At 36.1% G+C, this 24,200-nt stretch overlaps 1 protein-coding gene across 8 annotated transcripts in view; it reads right to left on the minus strand.

Moving 5' to 3' along the window:
* Positions 1 to 24,200, minus strand: part of ANO7 (anoctamin 7) — a 179,134-nt gene that overhangs the window by 47,430 nt on the left and 107,504 nt on the right. For all 8 annotated transcript variants that reach the window (XR_015057729.1, XR_015057732.1, XR_015057731.1 and 5 more), the window contains exon 14: positions 2,964 to 3,066. Coding sequence is in view for 4 of the 8 variants with exons in the window: in XM_085879606.1 (XP_085735732.1) it covers positions 2,964 to 3,066 (103 nt within the window). In the remaining 4 variants the exon portion in view is untranslated. The remainder of the gene's footprint in view (positions 1 to 2,963; positions 3,067 to 24,200) is intronic.

The raw sequence follows: 24,200 nt of genomic DNA on the forward strand, positions 1-24,200 counted from the left end.
AACCTCAGGATGACAGGCTGAGTCAACCCGCCTGGTGTTACTTCAACATACGACAGGGGCTTGAACTCAAGGCCCTAAGATCTTAAGCAAGCAACCTTAACCGTAAAGCCAACACCAGGCTTATAATAACCAAAATTATCCTGAATCAGCAGCTCTGAATGAATTTGGTTGATTGGAAATAAATGGCCTTATTAATAACACTGCAAAATAAAGAAATTGCATTCCATGCTTCTGGAACCTGAGCAAATTTCAGGAGAATCACTACGTCGTCCTCAGACCATTTACTGACACAAATATAAAATATAATCAAATATCTATACAAATAAATGTCAATGTGTGTCGGCGTGTGTGTGTGTGTGTGTGTGTGTGTGTGTGTGTGTGTGTGTGTGTGTGTGTGTGTGTGTCCATAACTCCAAAACCATAAAACCTCGTGACCTGAAACTTTGCATGCACACTAAAGGAACTACAAGGGATGCAAGCATGAAAATTGGGTGTTTGGGTTATTTAAAACACCACTTTTGAAGATAATTAATGGTCTTGTTTTACTATCCTTTCTCAGGACGTTATCCTGGGTCAGCCCACTGTGAGCTAGCTGCTGGGGTCTTAAATCGCCATTTTGTTTGGCCTATTCAAACAAGTCTTACTTTGGAAATATGATCCACTCTCATGGACTTATTAAAGTATGCAATTATAATAACCTGCTTTTACAAGCCATGACGATACAGTTGAGAGGGGTCCTTTTTCAGCAATTACGGACGCAATTTTCATTTTCCTGTTTTGTGCGATTTGCTTTCATGACAAAATATTAAAATAAATGCACTAATAGTTTCTGCAATGCATTAACAGTCAGCAAGGGCTGAAAATAAAGATTATGTAGACAGCACACACAGAGGTCGGACGTGGTGGGGTTTGTGCGTGCCTGCATGAGAGCAGGTTGGAGGAACACGTATGGGTTGGAGCATACTTGCAGGCAGGCTTTTGCCAGGTAGATAGCATGGGTGTTAATTTTTAAACTGTCATCCCGGTGTTTCACCAGCAGGGTGATTCATCAATGTGCGTGTCATCTCTCGGATGGACGTTAAACTGGGCATCACATCTGCTGGAATCCCACCTCTCCCATCCCCACTCTGCACCCTCCCCTCCCCCTCTGCCTCTCACACCCCCATCTCTCTCCAACCCTTATCCCCCTCTCTATCTCTCCCCACCCACTCTCCCTCCTCTGTCCTTCCCCTTCATGCTCTCCCTCTTTCTCTCTCCCCACCCCCCTCCCAATATTCCCCTCAGCAGAGTGACGGAATGTATTTGTGTGTGTGTGTGTGTGTATGTATGTATGTATGTATGTATGTATGTATGTATGTATGTATGTATGTATGTATATGTGTATGTATATGTGTATGTATGTGTGTATATATATGGAAAGACTCACCCAAATCTCTCACCTGTGAATGGAGGGAATCACCAATTAGCTCTCACCTAATCAGCTAAACACAGGTGGCTAGGATTATATAAATAATTGACACCTCCCACACTCCTCTAGCCAAAGAAGCTGCATAAAGCAACCCTAAAAGGCCTACACAAAGCAAGTGCTTTTGCTGTTTTGAACCCTTCCCAGAGTTCCTCCACAACTATAAAGACGTTCACACATAGTACACACATGAGAATTCCAATGCTGCACACCTCCTCAGCTACAGAACCGTTCTCTTCGCTTATTGGCGAATCATTTCGCCAATAAGCAATGTCTCCAATAATCATTTCGCCAATAGCCAATCAGCTCTCACCTTATCAACTAGTTGATTCCTCTGTCCTCCCCCTTCATCAACTAGTCCCCCTTCAATCAACTAGTTGATTGGATGAGAGCTGATTGGCTATTCCCTCAAAATTATCCACCTACTTTTGTCATAACTCGTTCCCAACTTTTTGAGATGTGTTGCTTCATTTAGTTTTTCTCTCAATGGTGAAGAATCACTTTAGACATTTAAAAAATTCTCGTATTTGGATTCGGATCTTCCCCGAAATTGAATCAACTCTTCCTTGTCAGACACTCAATCTGTGGACACCAAGTTTGGTCTGAATACTTCAACCACTTTTTTGAGATATTGTGCAATATATCCGTTTTAGCCCAAACACTTAATGGCGAAGAATCACTTATAAATTCCAGATTTTGTCCAGATTCGTCCACAACTTTTTTGAGATAGCCTGTTCACAGCCAAACAAACAGACATAGGTCAAAACTTAACCTCCACCCACCTTAGGCGGCAGAGGTAATAAACCAGTGCAAAGTCGATGGCGTGCCATCGTAAATCCCCACGCTTCCCACCTAAAGCAGAGTAACACCAGGAATGACCCAATTTCAAATTTTCAGTTAAATGTTTTCCACATTTTGACTCCTGTGATCAAAAGTCCCCACCCCCTCAGGCATGAACCAGGGGTCAAATCCCCAAAATCGTTGCATATTTCATGAGTCTCCTAATGTTGATTGCATGTACAAAGTTGCATTCAAAAAAAAAAAATGTTAAAATGTGCTCGTAATGGCATTTTTTGTTATTTGATATTTTGATAACACCTCAGGGGGCAGGACTAAAATGCCACAGTTCTTACACATTCTTGTAATGTGGTTATCATAACTACTAAGTTTGGTGAATTTGTGCACAACCATTTAGGAGATAGCATGATATACAAACAGACAAACAGAGTGAATACAATACCCCCCCCCGCCCCATTTTTTTTTCTAAAAGCGTGGAGATAAAAAGATAGCTCACGAATGACCTTCAGGGAGAGGTAATCAGCCTGCCCCATTTAGTCTGATCAAGATGTGGTATTTAGTCCATACGGCATCTCCTTAAATGCAATGATAATGCAGGAAGGGCACTAAAATCACTAATTTAGAAAAACAAAACAAACAAAAAAAACGCTTCTTTGAAACCAAGCACCAAATCTCCACAACCAGAGTAAGCTATACATACCCCACTTAGTGAGCTGCTCCGCTAACGATGTGTACACCTGGCCCATGACGAGGATAAGTATGAGGTTCACCATGGAGCTACTGATGTTAGCGATGTTTGCTGCCTGCACACTCAGCATATCAGGCTTGTATAAGAATTTAGACCGGAATCGATCCACAATTTTCTTTTAAATCCCACAAACCATGAGAAACATTAAAAAAATAAACAAGATACATTAAAAACAAGTCCAAACTCAGACTCATTAGGCTCTGCCGTTTGGCTAAAACACCATACAGTTTACAGAAATGCGAGCCTCAAACGACCAAAATCTTGACACAACTTTCTCAAGGAAGAAACGTTTATTTGACTTTATTTGTACATTTTTTATCTGCATATTCAAAGATGTAGATAATAAAAACAACAACAATCATCTTCTTCTTCCTTTAACAGCCACAATTATTCCCACATTCTTGTGGGGTTGGTTGGGGGAAGTTTTTGGCCCAAGACTTTTACAAACTGGCTGGCTTGGCCTGACATTTTACCAAGTAGTTGGGGCAGGTTAGATAGGTACCAGTAAGTATTGGAGATAGCGGGGTATAGGGATGTTGGCAGGACATTTAAGTAACTTGAGCATTGATGGGTCATTGTATACATGTGTACAGAGTGCTGTTGGTAGGGGTCTTCTCAAGGGGTATTGTGTGGTTGATGTGAGTTTTTTTTAACCAAAGACCGTCTACATCTATGCCCCCTCCCCTGGAAAGAAAAAAATTAAAATAATAACAATTAAAATAAAACTAGAAGGGCACTCGGAAGAGCGCATACCTCTGCCACGTGATGCTTCATCCACGAGAACATATCGGGCCCAATACATTTTTGAAATATCATGCTATAGAGTACTATATCGTTTTTGGCCCGATCTCTCAATGGTGAAGAATCACTTTGAAAATTCAATCACACCAGTATCCAAATCCGGATCCGGATCTTCACTAAAATCGAATGAATTCTTCCTTGTCACACACCTTACATGTCCACCAAGTTTCATCCGAATCTGTCTACAACTTTTTGAGATATCGTGCTATATATCGTTTTGGCCCGATCTCAAAATGGTGAAGAATCAGTTAAAAAAATCTAGCACCTGTATCCAGATCTGGATCTTCAACAAAATGTAATCATTTCAGCCTTGTCACACAAAGAATCTGTCCACAAAATTTAATCCAGATCCGTCCAAACTTTTTGAGATATCTTGCACACAAACAAAGACAGAAAGGGGTGAAAGCATCACCTCCTTCATCTTCGGTGGCAGAGGTAATAAACAACCCCCCCCCAAAAAAAAACAAATTGAATTTTTCTTATTTTGATCGGTTGTTGATAAATTGGTGTGGTGTTGATTTGGCACAGGCATGATGGGCTGAATGGCCTCTACACGCATCTAGTTTCCGTGTGGGGAGGATGGCAGTTGGTGACTGGCAGTAGGGTAAGAATACTGATTCTGGCTCACTTTTCCCCATGTAAATGAATGGGGGATTTTCAGCAATGAATTTTTTCTTTTTTTCCCTAAAAAATAAATCCCCTTTTTAGCCCAAGGTATATTTATTTGTCTCCCCTTTTAACCTAGGGGCTCTCCATTCAAGTAACCTATGCAACAAGATAAAGATTTGTTCAAGTAGTAAAGTCGTAATGTGATTTGTTAAAGGTGATTCTAAAGAAATATCTGAAACGTCTAAGCCTCGGGACACTCTTTATCAAATAACCGATGCATATTGTTTAGCTCACTCATTGAACCTATAAACATTTCTTCATTCTCAAATTCCTTCAATAGTTTAATTTTCTTTGCACAATAATCCCCATCTAAAATATTTAAAAACAAAACATTTGAATCTTTATATTTTTTAAGATACCCCTTTTGTGCCATTACGAAATGATAAACTTCTCTTAATGATCTCATCTGACCACCTCTTGAGTTGCAAATCATTTTTGTGCATAAACCACGCCATAAAAAAGTTTTGTTTCAAATGTTTTCAGTTCGTGCCATGAAAATGAGGAAGTGTTTTTTGACACGGTCATGCTGTGAAAAAATAGGAACTATTCTGTGAGACAAGGCCTCGTGTTTATATTTTATCTCAGAACACTAACAGGCTTTTAAACATAAGTTTAATCAAAATCATTATAGGGCATTTTAAGTATGTTTTAAAAATGATTCATACAATTTGAGAATATATCGCCCAGTTATTTTCCAAGCTGTCTCGCCCAAAGCGTCATTTCCTGTGGCCACACCTGATGATTAGACAATCTCCTCATCATTGCCTTATAAGTGATTCGCCAGACAAAGTTTCTGCCAGACGGGATTTTCATTTTTACAACTGAGACATGAGTGATCTTTCTTCCGCGAACAAAACAGCTCAACACAAAGTTGGTAAGCTTGTGTATGGGTTCCTCTTGGAACGATGAAGCAATTGATTATAAATTAAATCGTGATAATTCTGATATATATTTTTTTTCTTGGCAGGTCCTTGGAAGAAGAGCAGTTTACATATCACGACGAGGTGCATGAAATTAATGCTCTTATTGAAGAGGTCAATCATCTTAGAAGGGAATTGAAAAACATTTTTAATGACTGACACGACGTCTTATCACGGCCTCTGATCTTTTTGCCATCTTGTACCAATGGTAAAAAAAACTGAGACATGGACTCACTCTCTTCCGAAGAAGATAACAGCTCATTACAAAGTTGGTAAGTTTGTGTATGGTTTCCTCTTTGAACGATGAAGCAATTGATTATAAATTAAATCGTGATAATGCGAAAATATATATTTTTTCCTGGCAGGTCCTTGGAAGAAGTGGAGTTTACATATCACGATGAGGTGCATCAAATGAATGCTCTTATTGAAGAGGTCAATGATTTTAGAAGAGAATTGAAAAACATTTATAATGACTGGTACGAAGTCTTATCACGGCCTCTGATCTCGAATGAATTAAACCAATGGTGAGACACGTGTGTGTGTGTGTGTGTGTGTGTGTGTGTGTGTGTGTGTGTGTGTGTGTGTGTGCGTGCGTGCGTGCGTGTGCGTGTGTGTGTGTCTCTTTCCCTGTCTGTTTGTCTCTCTCTATCTCTCCCTGTCTGTCTCTTTGTATCTCTCTCTGTCTGTCTTTCTACCTACCTCTCTTGGTCTGTCTCTCCATCTATACCCTTGACTCATTATTTTTTTTTTTCAGCTCGATCACACAACATAAGCTGTTGAAGCAATCTGGTACAACACATGATTTTCTGGAGGTAAATGTTTCTGAATTATTATTTAGTTATTTGTTTATTTATTATTTTATTAATATCACTCTCTCTCTTTGGAATGTCGCCTTATGTTGGTTGCATCATTAGTTTGGACGCGGTTTTGCCAGTACACTGGAATTCATTTTATTGGCCTTGGAAGGATGACAGGCTGAGTCGGCCTCCTGGTGTGTTAATTCAGTGGTCAACGAGGCTTGAACTTAGAACCAACACCAGGCTGACTCATATTACCATGTAATTATCTTTATAAAACCTAATTATTATCCACTTTTTGTTTCAAAACAGAATATGGTGTTATGATGATGATATGCTAGGTGGTCATATTTAAGCCATAATTGAATAATCAATAGTCAATAGTTGTATATTAATCAGCTGTCAGGATTCAAACCTTGTTTTAAAATGTTGCTTTAAATGTATCATGCTGTTTTCACTATGTCTTTGATAACTCTTTATGGCTCTGCAGCTGTACAACAGCATGTCCTTGGGAAAACTGTGTATGCTGATATCCCACACATTCCTGTTCTTAGTCATCACCAGAGTTTCGCCTTTGCTATCAGCAGGTGCCAGTGTAGGGGTGTAGGAGTCTTAGAAAGTTATTAGTTTGCAAGATGAACTGTTGGGTTGCGAATCTGAGGATTGACTGATTCAACTTCCCTGAGGGCCCCTAGGGAGGGGGGAAAGAAGCCCACTGCCGCATTTATTTCTTTATTTCTTTATCCCTTAGCACACACTTATAGTCCACACCCAGTTCTGCTTTTGTGTGATTATATATACAACTGTTTTGAAGTAAGAATCTCAATGTGGTCCGGGGGCACCTGACTGAAGGGCCTTTGGGCTGCATTCCGCATGCGTAGTGCCATCTTCTGAAATAAATCGTATCATTCGAGAACCCTCATTCGACTCTGTCATTACTCGGCCGAGTGAAGAGTCATAACATATGGTGTCTGATTTTCGAAAACACAAGACATCTGAAGAAGATTGCTGGGAAAGATTATACATTCTCGCAAATGAATATTTAATATTTTCAATTTTGATTACTTATATTTGTTTTGTTTACAATTACTTGATTTTGAATTTCAAAAAAAGAATCAAGACATGAAGGAGAGGGAGGGGGGGGGAAGGTGCGCCCCCCCGACGACCCATCGCCCCCTCATCCCACCCCCCCCCTCCCCATGTGTGTGTGGGGAAGGGTGGGGGTGGGATGAGGGAGGTGGTGGGTCAAAGGTGGGGGCGCACAGGGGGATGAGGGGGGTGGGGCTTGTGTGGGAGGGGCTTGTGTGGGTGGAGTTTATGTGGGTGGGGCTTGTGTGGGCGGGGCGTGTGTGAGCGGGGCTTGTGTGGGTGGGGTTTATGTGGGCGGGGCTTCGGTGGGGCTTGTGTGGGCGGGGCATGTGTGGGCGGGGCTTGTAGGAGGGCGTTTATGTGGGTGGGGCTTGTGTGGGCAGGGCTTCGGTGGGGTTTATGTGGGTGGGCTTCGGTGGGGTTTGTGTGGGTAGGGTTTATGTGGGTGGAGCTTGTGTGGGAGGGGTTTATGTGGGCAGGGTTTATGTGGGTGGGGCTTGTGTGGGCAGGGTTTATGTGGGAGGGGTGAATGTGGATGAGGCTTATGTGGATGAGGTTTGTGTGGATAAATGGATTGGTGGAGAGATGGGTGGATGGGTGGATGGGTGGAGCTTGTGTGGATGGGTGGATAATTTTTTAATTAAATAAACATGTTGTGTGTGGGGAACTAATTAACTAATCACTAATTATGTGAATATGATGAATATGGGTGGAGCTTGTGTGTGTGGAGCTTGTGTGGGGTGGGGTTTTTGTGTGGAGCTTGTGGGGGGTTTGTGTGTGGTGGGGTTTGTGTGTGGTGGGGTTTGTGTGGGGTTTGTGTGGGGTGAAGTTTGTGTGGAGCTTGTGTGGGGTGGGGTTTATGTGGGTGGGTTTTGTGTGGGCGGAGTCAAAAAGGAGCGGAGTCAAAAAATTTCAATTTATCTTTGTCTTTTGTAATTCCTGTGAATAAAATGAACCTAAAATCTCTTCCCCTTCCAAATCATATATCTTATAAGTCCAAGGAACCGTATCTATTACATCAACAATTTAAAAAAGTTCGTTCGTCCATCGTTTAGTATAACCCTTTTCAAAATGAGATTTCCACCTATATATTCTTACGATATCACCAACTTTGAACTTAGGTTTTCTGACATTAATCTCTTTTTCATATTTTAATTTTGTAAATGTTTCTGATGGTTTCATATTTGTTGACGTGTGAACCGTGTCATTATACTTATCCACAATATCCTGAATAAAAGATGACCATTGTTGTGAACCGAGTTGTGTGAATTTTTTATATAGTCTCTCTTTTAAGGTACGATTAAAACGTTCAACAACAACTGCCTTCCCTTCATTAAAGGTACTGTATAATGTAATACTGTTATTTTTTCGAAAATTCATAAATGTCTTGTTATAAAACTCTCTACCCTCATCAGTCCACAATTTTTTAGGTTTTCTCTTACTTTTATTAAATATCTGTTGAAAGGCTTACATAAGAGTATTACCTGTTTTGTTTTTTAATGGTACAACCCATGCTTATCTACTCCTCAAATCAATAATGGTTAAAGCATACTTGTACCCCTTATCATTATTGAGTTCAATCAAATCAGCAGACCAGATATAATCTACTTCCTTGGAATAAACTTTCCTTCTCTGAAACTTTGTGAATATTGGTTTATGTAATTCATCAGCTAATTGCTCTTCAATCTTAATGACATCATTAGAGCTTACAAGTTTTTTGAATTTCCAAGTCCAAGTTTCAATTAAGCACTGATCATCTTCTTCCCGATGAACCTATCAACTTTTTCTCTCAAGGTTGGATTTTGTATCAGAGACAAATTATACAACATTTCTCTATCGGCTTCATGATTTTCTTCCAACGTTGTGGTATTCCCATAATCAATATCGTGTCTCATGCACACTTCATCAACTCTATTGATGGGTTTACTCAATGATTTAGGATTGTCTGCCTCATCTAATCTTTTATCCAAGTTTGTGCCTGGACCACAGAAAGAATACCCTGGTAGATGTAATTCCCCTGGTATTCCAGTAGTTGTAAATTTACTTCCTGATAAAAACTTTTGTATATCTCCTCCTAGTTTGTGTTTGGAGATAAATTGATTTTTTTTTTGAACCACACACTGAACATATACCTTTTTGTATAACCCTGTTATTTTTACTTTTAATATATGAAATCTTTTTAGTATTAGTTTTCTTTTTACATTTGAGACAATAACTCATTTATTTATGAGAAAAATTCCTGCAGAGTGCAAAAACCTTTTTAGTTTCCAACATGCACATTTGAGTCTTAATTTTTAAAACATAAATAATCCTTTGAAATGCCTTCACTCTCTCCTCCATTTATTTAAGAAAAAAAAAAAAATGAAAAACTTGAATTAAAATGAATATCTTGTCGATGTCAATAGTCTTGTCGAAAGTATTGCAAATAGACTTGTAAATTCTTTGTTTTCCTCCTCGGTGGGTTGAGTTATTTTCTGTAATACCACCAATCTTTTTAAAATCTCACTGGTTTCCATATTTTGATATTTATTTTGTCTCGCTCTTTCCTCCCTCTCCTTCTCCCTCTCCTCCCTCTCCTTCTCTCTCTCCTCCCTCTCCTTCTCTCTCTCCTCCCTCTCCTTCTCTCTCTCCTCCCTCTCCTCCTTCTCTCTCTTCTCTTTTTCCTCCTTCTCTTTCTTCTCCCTCTTCTCCTTTTCCTCCTCTTCCCTCTCTTCTTCAACTCCTTCCTCATCCCCTATTATCCTTGAATCACTTACACCCCATAGAATATCATACATATATTCATCAGGATTTCCTGTTCTTCCTGTATCCAAAATAATTTTTTTTTACAACAGGAAACCAATAAAATTTCTTTTGAATTTCTAAAAGAGCCTTACCTTTTCTTAACTTTATAATTTTTTCATTATTTAACATTCTAATTAAATCTAAAGTTGTCGGTTTATCAACATCAGCATAATGCCAATCTTTTATTGAAAATACCTCATTCCTATGTTGTAGAACATATTTATGAAAATACCGAATACCCTTTTCTTGAAGGTATGCTTGGACACAGAAATGATAATTTTCTTGAAGTCTTCTTGCTGTCATTTATGTATTAGAAATATATGTTAGAATAATATTATGGCACGAAACACCTCCCCATCTTCCCATAGTTAAATCATTTTGTATTCCCTTACTTATTAGATATAATCCTGTTTTTTCTGTTTTCATGATATAAACAAGGGCAAAACCATTATTATATTTACCCTTATTAAATTCTTTTATTTGTTGTTTACTAATCGTGGCCCCACAAAACTCATTCTCGATACCAAGTGGATAATATTCTTCCTTACGAGACTGATTTAATTGCTCCAGGTCTTCGAGGTCAATTTTAAATGACCAATTATACCCTAAATCATTCATATCATACCCCCATTTTTCTATTCTCATACAAACGATACGCCCTTCTTTATAAAAATTTATTTTAATTCGAACTGTGAATTCTGTATGACCTGGAGATAATATCAACACTTCTGTATCTTTGGAATGCACGGCCATTTTATTTAAGGATATATATTGTGATAAATCGCTTAATCTCACCAAGTCATTCGCGTCAGTCGGGCTTGGATAATTTTTTAATTTATAAGCATTTTTCATGTTAATATTTTTGGTTATATTATATTTATGTCGTTCAGCCTGTGCCTTTGTGTAATAATTTGATAAATCAATATCCAGTTCTTGGGATACACCAATGATAGAACCATCTTTACCAACATAAGTCATTTATATTAGATTAAAAATAATATCAAATTTTTTTTTATTTTTGTTGAGTTGAAATAACACATATAGACATAATTGACCACAACACTTGGAATTTAATTCTTGGACTTGAAATGTTTGATAAACACCATTCTGTAAGAATTTTATGACTTCAACAGGTGGTGGAAGGCCAAAACTATCAAAATAATATTTGTCTTGACTGTTAAAAATACAAACCCAATGAGAACCGTTCCCATTATTATCTTCTAAATTCATAACAATATTCTTTGTATGTTTCGCACATTTGTTAATTCATCTCTCATACAAATAACCACATTATGAATTTTTAATTTCTTACAATATTTGACAAGTTGTAAATTTGATGTTGTATTCTTTCCAAATTCTTTAAACCACTCATCAATGCTCATTTATTTATTAGAAAGATATAATCCATTACCTCTTTTCGTTAATTTTACACCTGCTTGTGCTATAGAAGAAAGCATATCTCCAACTAACAATCTCGCTTTATCAGGCAGACCTTCAAGTTTTTCAGCAAAATCTACAATTACACCACTTCCACTAATTTGTTTCTCCAACTCTTTGTTATGTCTTTCCAATTCTTTTTGAGCCTGGAGTTGAGCCTTCCTTTCCTTGGGATACACCAATGATAGAACCATCTTTACCAACATAAGTCATTTATATTAGATTAAAAATAATATCAAATTTTTTTTTATTTTTGTTGAGTTGAAATAACACATATAGACATAATTGACCACAACACTTGGAATTTAATTCTTGGACTTGAAATGTTTGATAAACACCATTCTGTAAGAATTTTATGACTTCAACAGGTGGTGGAAGACCAAAACTATCAAAATAATATTTGTCTTGACTATTAAAAATACAAACCCAATGAGAACCGTTCCCATTATTATCTTCTAAGTTCATAATAATATTCTTTGTATGTTTCGGCACATTTGTTAATTCATCTCTCATACAAATAACCACATTATGAATTTTTAATTTCTTACAATATTTGACAAGTTGTAAATTTGATGTTGTATTCTTTCCAAATTCTTTAAACCACTCATCAATGCTCATTTATTTATTAGAAAGATATAATCCATTACCTCTTTTCGTTAATTTTACACCTGCTTGTGCTATAGAAGAAAGCATATCTCCAACTAACAATCTCGCTTTATCAGGCAGACCTTCAAGTTTTTCAGCAAAATCTACAATTACACCACTTCCACTAATTTGTTTCTCCAACTCTTTGTTATGTCTTTCCAATTCTTTTTGAGCCTGGAGTTGAGCCTTCCTTTCGTTGGCAGTTTTCACCGCTGTTGAAATACCACCCGTCAATGCTCCAACCGCACTTAAACCAGCAAATAAAGGAATTAGAAATGGGAGAAATCCTCCACTCGTCTCTCTTATTGAATATTTTTTCAACATTGGTTTTGTCATTTTAATTTTAAGTGAGCCAGTGTCATTCAAGATTTTAACCTGTTCTCTTGTGAGCAAAACATCAATTCTTCCTGCTCCTTTTCTCTGAATTGTATTAACGTTAATCGTACAAGGCTTTTGATTTGGAACACAAGATGATAGTTTATGAAGATTGATTTGATTAACATATACCCCAGTTGGTACTTTGCCACTCATTTATTTAACAAATAATTATGTGAGACTAATCATCACACCATTATTTGTATTAATCTGTAATTCAGTTTCTTCCAAAAGCAAACAATATGTATCAACTTCTTCACTCTCTCCTCTTTCAATGTTTAGGGAAGTATCCACTCGATTAGACTTTATAGTTTCCTTTTGAGCACTCAGGTCAAACGCATAGATTGTATACAAACTTTTAAATGCTGTCATATCCAAAATAGGTTCTTTATTTCCATTACTTTCACACACCATTTGGTAAGACTTGTATGCTTCAGCAAAATCATTTTTTTCCCAATTAATTTCCAATCTATCTCGTGGATAAAATGTTCCATCCAGAGAAACGCGAAGTTGTTTCACCTTAGCATTATCACTCAATGCATTATTCTTATCAGTCACAGTATCACCATCTGGCTTTTTAAAAATGATCCACAGATATCGTGGCTTTCCTTCCAGAACACCCAAATTCCACGTGTAAGTTGTTTGGTTGAGTTTAACGTGTTGACATCTTCTTTTGAGGTATGATACACTGAGTGGTTTCTTTGAGTTAAGTCTTCTATTCAACATCTCTTCTGTTTTAAGATTAGGAGTATATTCACTGATATACCAACTCATTTCCTCAATTACAAACTTATTCTGATCACCAAAAGCATTACCAACACCAAAAAGCAATCTATTTTCATTATCATTCCTTTGTAGTTGAAATCTAATTTTAAGACCATACAGAACTTTATCATGATCACAAAATCCAAATATACCTTTAAGAGGAACTGCCACAGTAAAACTATTTTCTGCTTTTGTGTCATCATTATACGCTCCTTTCCTTTGAGTATATCCAGGGTCTGTGTTTGTTCCCGTTGACATATCAGGAATAAAACCTTCGACAGACCCCTTTCGCATTCTATCACTGAATGTATAGAGTGTAAATTTCATCATTTCAGATACAGCAGAGACATAATCAACCGCTTCAACTTCTTGTGTTCCAAGATACAAACGCACATTATCAAACATTTTCCAGAAGAAATCATTTACAAGTGTAGCGTTTGTGTTATTCCCAGCTTTAGTGAATTTAAATTTACACAACAAGAAACTTTCGGAGAGATTCAAATAGGTTTGTTGATTATTTATTTCAAAACTTTTTGTACCATTCGTCTTCCAGTCTGTTCCAGTTATTGCATTTACCTTGAAGTAATCTTCTTTTTTAGTGGAGTTTGAGATAATAATAGTATCATCCAAATCATAGATACTATCAATTGCTTCCATACTTGTATTTATTTAGGAAAAAAAGATGTTAAAACTTTTGAAACCCTAATCCAAGTATTCGATTAATTATTTTCTGTCGTTCTTGGGGGGACAACTGAGTTTTGCCTTTCTTAATTTCTTTTATTGCTTGTAATTTATGAGATTCCTTCTGGGCATCTTTTATGCTCTTTACAGCACCTGCTACATTTCCCACAGCAGAAGCAGTTGAACCAATTAGATCTTTATGTTTAAGAATAGTTGAACCAACACCCATGAGAGTATCAATTATCCCATCTCCTCTAAATTGATGTCCAACACCCCTTTGTCTCTTAGGTTTATAGTATCCTCTACCAAGATACATACCTTCACCCTTGTAGTATGGGGAAAGGAAGATCCCATCCCCTGTAATTATTTTATATTTTCCCAACTCGTGTTTCCTCACAATAACCATCGTATTTATTTATTGGAAAACTTCACGTAGGTGAATTCTGATGGATATAACTTCTCCATTAAAAGAAATCATATGATTATCTTGGTCGGTTATCCTAAAATTTACTCTGTGTATGGTTTTTCCTGACACAGGGAGATAAACCAAATTTTTGGGTTCCATATTGAATTTATAACCAATTGGGGTTGAGTATGCGCTGAATGAAAATATTGTATTTGTTTTTTTCCATCATTATAAGCACCATCAATCAAATCACAGTGAATTAACACCGAATTTATTCCTGAGGATATTTGAATGACATTATCACTGTAAAACGTCCCATTAGTTTCAATCTTTTTTGAGGAGAAACCCAATAACTCTCTAAATGAATTATCAATTGTGAAATCAACCTTGTAGTTATTTTTAGCTTTAATCGTTGATTTTGAAGTATGTTTTTGAATGTCTATAGCAATATTTTTTGGTTCATCACCCTGTTCTTTCATAAGACGAGCAATTTTGGAAGATATTTGAGAAATCTCATATGCTCCGGGGTGAGACTGTTATCGTTTTGTATCCACTTCCCGGATTATAACTAAACTTGTCATTTTTCTCGGTTATATTAAATAAGGTATTATAACTTTCCATGGACAATAAAGATGCCTCATATTCTTTTGTTGTGTCAAGTTGTAGTGGGTATGGGAATGAAGATGTGTGGTCGCTTGTTGTGAAATTAAAACTAAGGATTGTGCTTCTCATCTTATTTAATATGAGATAAAATGTCTTTATATTGATATTTATTAATTATTTTCATGTTCATCAACTGGTCTAAAATGGCTAATGCTTCATTAAAACAATTGTTATTTCCAGCCTTCTTACTGCCTAACAACAATAACAGTCTATTAACTAATTGTGATGGGTCATTTGGAAGAAAACTAACACCTGAACCAAGGATACTTAAAGCCTGAATAATGTGTTTCTCCTTCTCATTCTTCCTACTTTTACCAGAAAGAATAACCCTATAATCAACAGAGTTCAGCAGAGCAATATATACTTTATCATCATTATTTTTCATATCCAATGGTTTATCAATATACTTTGACTCATCCCTCACAGTTGAACCTTGTCTTCCATCTTTTGTGAGAAGAAACATTAATCTTGGAGTTAGTTTGACAGGAGGTTGAGCAGAACTCAAGAACCTTAATTCATCATTAAATATCAATACCTTTTCTTGAATAAGATGAAATATTGCTGGTTGTTCTGTTGGAATGAGTCCTGCTTTGGTTTTTGAATCCACTGAATATTCATTGTTTTGAAGAGCATTCACAATATAATCAGGGGGTTGATTCATCTCTTCCAGTTGTTGAAATAATCCTTCATCATCATATTCTAATTCTCCAATATGCTCTAATTCTTCCTCCGTCATTTGACTGAAATCTTTTAACATTTGGAGCTTTCTGGGAGTATATTTTATTGTGGGAACTGTGGAAACATCTATAATTTTTTCTTGGGAAGTTTTTAAAAGTGGTTTAAAAAATTTCTCTTGTTTTCTTTCAAATGCTTCTTCACCTGTTAGTTTTTGTCTGCGTTTCTTCTTTATGTCTTCCTGTTGTTTTACAACTTTTGAAACCAACTCTTGATGTTCCCTAAATCTTCTTGCTCTTTCTTTCGCATCCATTTATTTATTGAAAAATATCATTTAATATCTCATCTTGTTTCACAACAATATATTTATATTTTTCAGTCGTGTGTTTCATGTAATCCCCAAATTCCTTTTTACTACATAATGTTGAACAATTGTCTCTCCAAAAATTGTTTATATCTATTGAATTTAACTTGAATAAAATAAAAGTATTAGCATTGTTTCTGATGGAATGACGAGGAAGTTGAAAGTACGATTGACTCAGATAAATACAATTACAAGAAGAATGTCTCCCTCTTGTGTAGTAGCTGTCCATTACCGTTTGGTTTCTCTCATTAACACAATCATCAAAGATAACGAGGTTCTTTTTGGATTTATCCAAATCTTGGGGAGACGGTTAATCATCCGTATTATCACTAAGAATACAAGTTATCGGTTTTGATTTCTTTTTACATCTCTGTGTATCACAAAATCGTTGTATTGTATCTTCAATGTTAAAATCATTTCGGTTTTTTTGAAGTTTAAATAAACCGATTATATCTTCTTTTTGAAGACCAGCATTAAAACCTTGTGAGAGTAGTTGATACTCTGGTTGAAAACTCGACTTTGTGAAAATTATTAAATTATCATAATCTAAAAAGTTGGGAGTGAGGAGCATCTTTAAAAGTAAGCAGGTTTTTCCACATCCACTTGAACCAAATATGAGGCATCTTAATGAATTTGGGAGATTTTTATGGTTGTCAAATTTTATCTTATTTTCCCAAATGGGTAAAAAAAATCATTCATTTATATATTTGGAAAACAGGTTATTTAATTTATTATTGGCTTTTTTCGAAACTCTATATTTTATCCTAAGTTCAGGTTTAAATTCAAGATAATCCATTATTTTATTTATGCAATATCTTGTGTTGATATTTCCCTGAAAATCACATCCATGAATAATATATAACAACAATCCTTTGAACATTTCTCTAATACGTTCAGTTTCTTCCCTTGTAAGAAAGGTGTGTTATCACCCTCGTACTTTACATTCATTTCTCTAATCAATCTTGTAAAGTAATTCATTTTTGGTGTAAATCTAAAAGAATTATTTTCCTTTTTATATTTTTGATTGTGATTAATTAGAAGATAATCACAGAATATACATTGTTTATAGGCTTTTGACTCTGTGTTTAATCCCCGTCTTTCACACGCAGGACAATTCTCAAATTTGTCATATGGAGAATCATGGAATTCAAGAGGCTCAAAATCGAGTAAACTATTCATATTTATAAAGTAAAACTTTACTTAAACTGAAATTCATCTTCGATACTTTCAGAATCATCTATACTTTCATAACTATCATTTGAACACAAACTCTCGGTGTCATAACTATCGTTTAAATGCAAACTCTCGGTATCATAATCACTCTCATAATCTTCAAAATCTTCAGTTGAATATTGACTCATATTTAATTAGTAGAAAAAAACATTACCATCGATATCTATATACATTTTTTCATTAACAGATTCAACTGCTACATTTTTTATATTAAAGGTAATTTTAAAATGATCCTTAACTACAACTGAACGAAATGTCAGTTCACCTGATATATTAACATCCTTTATTTCATCAGGATTTATATCTTTGGGGTTGTTGAAAAAAATACAAAATTTCTCCTTGCATATTACAGATGGTCTTATCTTTTCTTTCTAAAGCTTCATCCATCAGGTTTTTATTTTTTGATACCTTTTCTTGTAAATGAAAGAAAATTAATGAAAGAAAAAAAAATTAATGAAATTTCTGAATTAATGAAAGAAACAAATGAACCGATGAAATTAACCAAAGAAGAAAAATTAGAATTTAGAAAGAACAATATCTGTCATATTTGTGAGGAAATTGAGGAGTCTAAAGTTAGGGATCATTGTCACCTTACTGGTAAATATAGAGGTCCCGCTCATTCCTGGTATAATCTTAATAATAAATTACCTTCTTTTATTCCAGTCTTTCTTCACAACAGCGCCAACTATGATACACATCTATTTATAAATGAACTTTCAAAAACACCAGGCAATATTTCTGCCATAACAAACACAAGTCAAAAGTATATTTCATTTACAAAAATGATATTCACAAAACCTATAACTCGTATTGGGTTTCTTGATTCTTACAAGTTGATGGGAACACCACTAGCCAACCTCGCATCAAATCTAAGCTCCATGGGCTCTTTTCCAAATCTTAATTCATTCTTTCCAAAAGAGGAAATTCTAACTAAAGAGGAAATTCAGATTAAAGAGAGAATTCAAAGTAAAGAGGAAATTCTAATTCATGAGGAAATTAATGAAGAAATTCTAACTGAAGATGAAATTCTAATTATACAGAAAATTCGAACAAAGAATGAAATTCCAACTAAAGAGGAAATTCTGATTATAGATGAAATTCTGATTAAAGAGGGAATTCTAACTCGAGAGGAAATTGAAACAAGGAATGAAATTCAAAGTAAAGAGAAAATTCTTACAAGTAAGGGAATTTATTCTTATGGTTATATGGATTCATTTATGAGATTTAAAGAAACACAACTTCCTTCAAAAGAAAGTTTCTATAATAACCTTTATGAAGAAGAGATAAGTGATAAGGAATATAAACACGCACAAGAAATTTGGAAAATATTTAAGATAAAGAACCTTGGAGAATATCATGATTTGTATCTAAAAACAGATGTTTTATTGTTTGCTGATGTGTTTGAAGCTTTTAGATCACTCTGTCATAATAAAAATTGTTATGGATTAGATCCTGCCCACTATTTCACAGCTCCTGGTTTAGCTTGGAGTGCAATGTTGAAAATGACAAAACAAGATATAGATTTAGTCAGTGATGTAGATATGCTTTTGATGATTGAGAAGTCTAAGAGAGGTGGAATATCACAAGTATGTTCAAAAAGATATGCTAAAGCAAATAATAAATATCTTCCAAATTATGAGAGTGAAAAAGATAGTAATTATTTGATGTACTTTGATGCTAATAATTTGTATGGATGGGCAATGTCTCAATCTCTGCCTTATGTTAAATTAGAGTGGGTGGAAGAAAAGGATTATGAAAAGGCTTTGATGAATATTGTTATTTCTTCTCAAGAGGAATTGAATGAGGAAGAAGAAGGTTATTATTTTGAAGTTGATTTGAGGTACCTGAGTGATCTTCATAATAAGCATAAAGATCTTCCTTTTGCATGTGAGAAAGAAACCCCAAAGAAAGAATGGTTAAGTGATTATCATAAAAGTTTTAATATTAAAGGTAAATCAACAGAAAAGTTATTAACAACATTCTATGATAAAGAGGGATATGTTTTGCATCAAAGGAACTTGAGACAATATTTATCTGCTGGGTTGAGAGTAGCTAAAATTCATAGAGTTTTAAAATTTAAACAAAGTCCTTGGATGAAAAAGTATATTAAATTCAATACAGATATGCGAACAAATACAAAAGTAAAATTTGAAGGGTAATTCTATAAATTGATGAATAATGCTGTCTTTGGAAAGACAATGGAGAATGTTAGAAACAGGCAAAACATTAGATTTGCAACATCTTGGAAAGAAGCTTCTACATTGATAAATAAACCAAGTTTTGGGAGAGAAGAAGTTTTTTCAGAGAACTTTTCTGCTATTCATATGAAAAAGGAAAGTATTGTCATGGATAAACCAATTTATATTGGAACAGCAGTTCTTGATTTATCAAAGATATTGATGTTTGATTATTTGTATAATGACTTAAAGAAAGAGCATGGTGAAAATGTTTCATTGTTGTATATGGACACTGATAGTTTTATTCTAGATATAAAAACTGACGATGTTTATAAAGATATGAAGAAAAATATTGGAGTATATGATACAAGTAATTTTAGTAAGAAGAGTGAGTTATTTTCAAAAAAAAATGAAAAGGTTATTGGTAAGTTTAAGGATGAGTTGGGTGGAAAAGTAATGAGTGAGTTTATTGGATGCTTATAAAGGCATATGCTTATAAGTATGGTGATCAGCTTGATAAAAGGTTAAAGGGAATAAAGAAATATGTAATAAAGAAATCAATAACTTTTAGAAATTATTATAATTGTTTGATGAATAAGAAAGAAGAATATAGGAAAATGAATACAATAAGAAGTTATAAACATAAGATATATAGTGAAGAAGTAAATAAAAAGGCATAAGGAGTCTTTGATGATGAGAGATTTATTTTAGATTATGGAATAGATTGTGTTCCATATGGATATTGTATGATAGAGTGAATAGAATAGATTGTGTTCCATATGGACAGAAGTTTTAACAATGGGAAGATGGGTTAGGGTTTTTAAGGGCTACCGCCGCGTTTTTCACAATATATAAATGGTCGAACCAAGTATTAGTCAAACTAAAGAGTGGAGAATATCTCAGTCTTGGTATATAAATGGAAAACAATGAATGTGAAAAAATCAAATCAGTCTTATTGAAAAAATATCTAAAACAAAGGTAAATAAAACAAATATGCGAATCAATTTAAAAACCAATAAGTTAGAGGATGTAAAGAAAATAATAAATATCTTTGAATGGACTGAAAAATTTGATGGTTATCAATTGAACAATGGAAAAATAATTTACTACAATCTCAAAATGATATGCAACTCAGGAGGTGGTCAGATGAGATCATTAAGAGAAGTTTATCATTTCGTAATGGCACAAAAGGGGTATCTTAAAAAATATAAAGATTCAAATGTTTTGTTTTTAAATATTTTAGATGGGGATTATTGTGCAAAGAAAATTAAGCTATTGAAGGAATTTGAGAATGAACAAATGTTTATAGGTTCAATGAGTGAGCCAAACAACATGCATCGGTTATTTGATAAAGAGTGTCCCGAGGCTTAGACGTTTCAGATATTTCTTTCGAATCACCTTTAACAAATCACATTACGACTTTACTATTTGAACAAATCTTTATCTTGTTGCATAGGTTATTTGAATAGAGAGCCCCTAGGTTAAAAGGGGAGACAAATAAATATACCTTGGGCTAAAAAGGGGATTTACTTTTTCGGGAAAAAAAAGAAAAAATCATCGCTGAAAATCCCCCATTCATTTACATGGGGAAAAGTGAGCCAGAATCAGTATTCTTACCCTACTACTGGCTTTCAAAGTCAATTTAGAAATGTAAATGTTTGCTGATTAAAATCTCGATTATTTACAAGTTGCAGGGAAATAAAAAAAACAATTCTGCATTGTTATTTTAAGTGCACACAAGCCATACATTCATAGTAAACAATTAGTTTTGTTTTTTGCCAATCTCTTGGGTCACATGTCCTTGAAATGTATTTTGTGAGATTTTAGTTATATTTAAAGCATACTAGTTGAAATATGTTCAGTTGCAAATGAGTACTGTCATTTTAAGACTGAGAAGATATTTATGTGTGCATGTACATATATATATATACATATAGAGCTCTGGAAAAAAAAGACCACTCCAAACAAATTTAAATCAGCATCTCAACATGTATGGCAGCCATTCCATTCCAGTGTCTGTTGAATTCCAACACAGGCACACCTCATTCTACGTAGTGAGGAACTGATTAGGTGATCACCTGAACCGAATCTTATTTAACAAGGAAAAGTATAAAAACCACTGCTGTGGTCATCACTATCCTCTTGCAATAGGACCAGCTGGATGGCAAAAAGAGTGCTTGTGCCTCAAAAGTAATTGGAATCAAAAAAAATAACGATTGACCATGCCATAAGAGTTGAAAAGAAAAGTTTTGAGTGAGGAAAAGAAGGGTTCAATTCTGGCTTTACTGGCAAAGGGATACAGTGAGCGTCACGTTGCTTCCATCCTTAAAATTTCAAAGACGGCGGTTAATAAGAACAAGGTCAAGCAGCAGACATTGGGGACAACAAAGCTACAGACTGGCAGAGGGCGAAAACAAGTTCCACTGACTGGGATGACCGCCAACTCATTTGAATGTCACTCAACAACCGTAGGATGACATCAAGTGACCTACAAAAAGAATGGCAAGCGGCAGCTGGGGTGAAGTGCACGGCGAGGACGGTTCGAAACAGGCTCCGAGGGGCAGGGCTGAAGTCGTGCGAAGCCAGAAAAAAGCCCTTCATCAATGAGAAGCAAAGAAGAGCCAGGCTGAGGTTTGCAAAAGACCATAAGGATTGGACCGTAGAGGACTGGAGTAAGGTCATCTTCTCTGATGAGTCCAATTTTCAGCTTTGCCCAACACCTGGTCGTCTAATGGTTCGAAGGAGACCTGGAGAGGCCTACAAGCCACAGTGTCTCGCACCCACTGTGAAATTTGGTGGAGGATCGGTGATGATCTGGGGGTGCTTCAGCAAGGCTGGAATCGGGCAGATTTGTCTTTGTGAAGGACTCATGAATCAAGCCACGTACAAGGTTGTCTTGGAAGAACACTTGCTTCCTTCTGCTCTGACAATGTTCCCCAACTCTGAGGATTGGTTTTTCCAGCAAGACAATTCTCCATGCCACACAGCCAGGTCAATCAAGGTGTGGATGGAGGACCATCAGATCAAGACCCTGTTATGGCCAGCCCAATCTCCAGACCTGAACCCCATTGAAAACCTCTGGAATGTGATCAAATGGAAGTGGGATGGTCACAAGCCATCAACCAAAGCCGAGCTGCTTGAATTTTTGTGCCAGGAGTGGCATAAAGTCACCCAACAGAAATGTGAAGGACTGGTGGAGAGCATGCCAAGACGCATGAAAGCTGTGATTGAAAATCAGGGTTATTCCACAAAATATTGATGTCTGAACTCTTCCTAAGTTAAAACATTAGTATTGTGTTGTTTATAAATGAATATGAACTTGTTTTATTTGTATTATTTGAGGTCTGAAAACACTGAATTTTGTTGTTATTTTGACCAGTGATCATTTTCTGCAAATAAATGCTCTAAATGTCAATATTTTTATTCAGAATTTGGGATAAATGTTTTCAGTAGTTTATAGAATTAAACAAAAATGTTTATTTCACTCAAACACATCTATCTATAATTCCAGCAATCTCTGTGTGTCTGTCTGTCTGTCTGTTTGTTTGTCTGCGACCACCGTTTCTCGCCAACCGCTGGTCGGATCTGATTGAAACTTACCAGGAATATTGCAGGGGCCCCGCAGATGTGCCTTTTCGACGTTTGATGTCAATCGGACAAGCGGTTCCCAAGTTACGGCCATTTTACTGCTTTTTCAGTGTTGAAAAGGTGTATATATGGCAGCTGAAGGTGTCGTTCCACCTTCTCACCTTATCATGCCATTATTTCCCAAATTATTAATAACCGGACGACCACCGGTCCGATCGGATTGAAACTTTCCAGGAATATTGCCGGGGCCCCGCAGGTGTGTCTGTTCAAGGTTTGATATCAATCGGACAAGCGGTTCCCAAGTTATGGCCATTTATCTGTCAACCAATGACAGGACACAGTGCTATGACATCACGAATGACGTCACAATGAATGTTTATTTATTTATTTATTTTTTGCACGATTGACGTCACACTTCTTCTTCTTCGTTTGGTATGACGTCACAATCGACACTGGGGACCTGAGTATGTACCTTTTCAAAGTTTGATATCATTCTTCCTCATCCGTTACAGCTGTTTCCCAAGTGTTTCCCAAGGTTTGAAAGCCATTTTTTCCCAAGGTTTGAATTAATTGTTCAAATTATTAATTAATCCCAAGGTTTGAATTTTCCCAAGGGAAACAGCTGTTTCCCAAGGGTTTGAAAGCTGTTTTTTTTCCCAAGGTTGGAATTAATTGTTGTGCTTGGTAGACATTTGTGAATACATTTACAGAGAGAGGGGCGAGAGAGGAGGGGGAGAGAGGGGGGGAGAGGGAAGGGGGAGAGAGAAGGGCGAGAGAGGGGGGAAGGGGGGGTAAGAGAGGGGAGGGAGAGAGGGGGCGAGAGTGGAGGGGGAACAGAGGAGGGGGAGAGAGGGGGGGGAGAGAGGTAGGCGAGAGAGAGGGGCATCACAATTCTTCTTCTTCGTTTGATATGACGTCACAATTGATGCTGGAGACCTGATACTGCAGGCACGAGGCTGCACATACTGGCACGCACATACTGGCACGCACCTACGGGCGCGCCCCTACGGGCCCGCACTAGTACCTATAAATAGTAAAACCAGAAAAACTGATAATTTTGCAGTGGTCTCTTAATTTTTTTCCAGAGCTGTGTATATATATATATATATATATATATATA

The sequence above is a fragment of the Eptatretus burgeri genome, chromosome 4 (genome assembly GCF_056783735.1).
Source record: "Eptatretus burgeri isolate ZD-2024b chromosome 4, Ebu_testis_v1, whole genome shotgun sequence".
Lineage (NCBI taxonomy): Eukaryota > Metazoa > Chordata > Myxini > Myxiniformes > Myxinidae > Eptatretus > Eptatretus burgeri.